The 827-nt window shown below is 37.1% G+C and overlaps 1 protein-coding gene across 6 annotated transcripts in view; it reads right to left on the bottom strand.

The window, feature by feature from the left end:
* Window positions 1-827, bottom strand: part of LOC106880554 (uncharacterized) — a 92,302-nt gene that overhangs the window by 21,148 nt on the left and 70,327 nt on the right. For all 6 annotated transcript variants that reach the window (XM_052972451.1, XM_014930565.2, XM_052972449.1 and 3 more), the window contains exon 18: window positions 150-375. In XM_052972451.1, the coding sequence (XP_052828411.1) occupies window positions 150-375 (226 nt within the window). The remainder of the gene's footprint in view (window positions 1-149; window positions 376-827) is intronic.

Genomic DNA, 827 nt, shown 5'->3' with positions numbered 1-827 from the left:
GGGAGAGAGAGGGGGAGGGAGAGAGAGAGGGAGAGGTTGAGATATAAAGATAGAGGGGAGGGAATAGAGAGAAAGAGAAAGAAACAAATACAGAGAATGGGGGAGAGAGAGAGAGAGAGAGAGAGAAAGCAGAAATGAAGATAGTTTACCTGCTCTTTACTGGTCTTGTGTTGATAATGTGTAAAACTTTGCCAACTGCTAAAGAAAGGTTCTGAGTTATACGAACAATGATGTTGGCTGTGAAATCTACGGGAGTCATTTCCATTCTCCAGTCAATATCTGGAGCAATCTGGAATTTTGTAGCAGACTGGAGCATTAACAAGGTGAAGTCTTGTGGATTCCAACAGACATTATCTCTGTCACCTGCTAAATTACCTACAGAAGATGACAGATAAATATATATTTTATATATTAAATATGCATATATTCTAATATGATTTATATATATTATATAGCAAAGATATATATATATATATATTCCATTTATATATTTGTTTTGCAAGATTTTTTATGTGAAATCGTGTGTTGAACAACAACAGATATATATATATATATACAAACAAATAGTAAATGAGTATATGCATATATACGTACAGGTATGTGCATACCGACATCCACCTGTATGTATAGGTGCATATCTGGGTACAGGACATTGCAAACAAACGTAGACGAGAACACACAAGCCACATAGAGAACATTCTCCTTCATCAGCCACCCACGTTTTAACACCGGAGTTTCGACGAGCTTGGGCAGGACGCATCGCTAAAACGGCTCGTCCCATGGATCGCAGATTAAATTTGTATACGCAAATTAAATCTAGCCATGGA

The sequence above is a fragment of the Octopus bimaculoides genome, chromosome 13, assembly GCF_001194135.2.
Source record: "Octopus bimaculoides isolate UCB-OBI-ISO-001 chromosome 13, ASM119413v2, whole genome shotgun sequence".
Taxonomy (NCBI): domain Eukaryota; kingdom Metazoa; phylum Mollusca; class Cephalopoda; order Octopoda; family Octopodidae; genus Octopus; species Octopus bimaculoides.
Note: the sequence above shows the minus strand (reverse complement) of the source record. Positions and strands in the feature narration are given on the sequence as shown.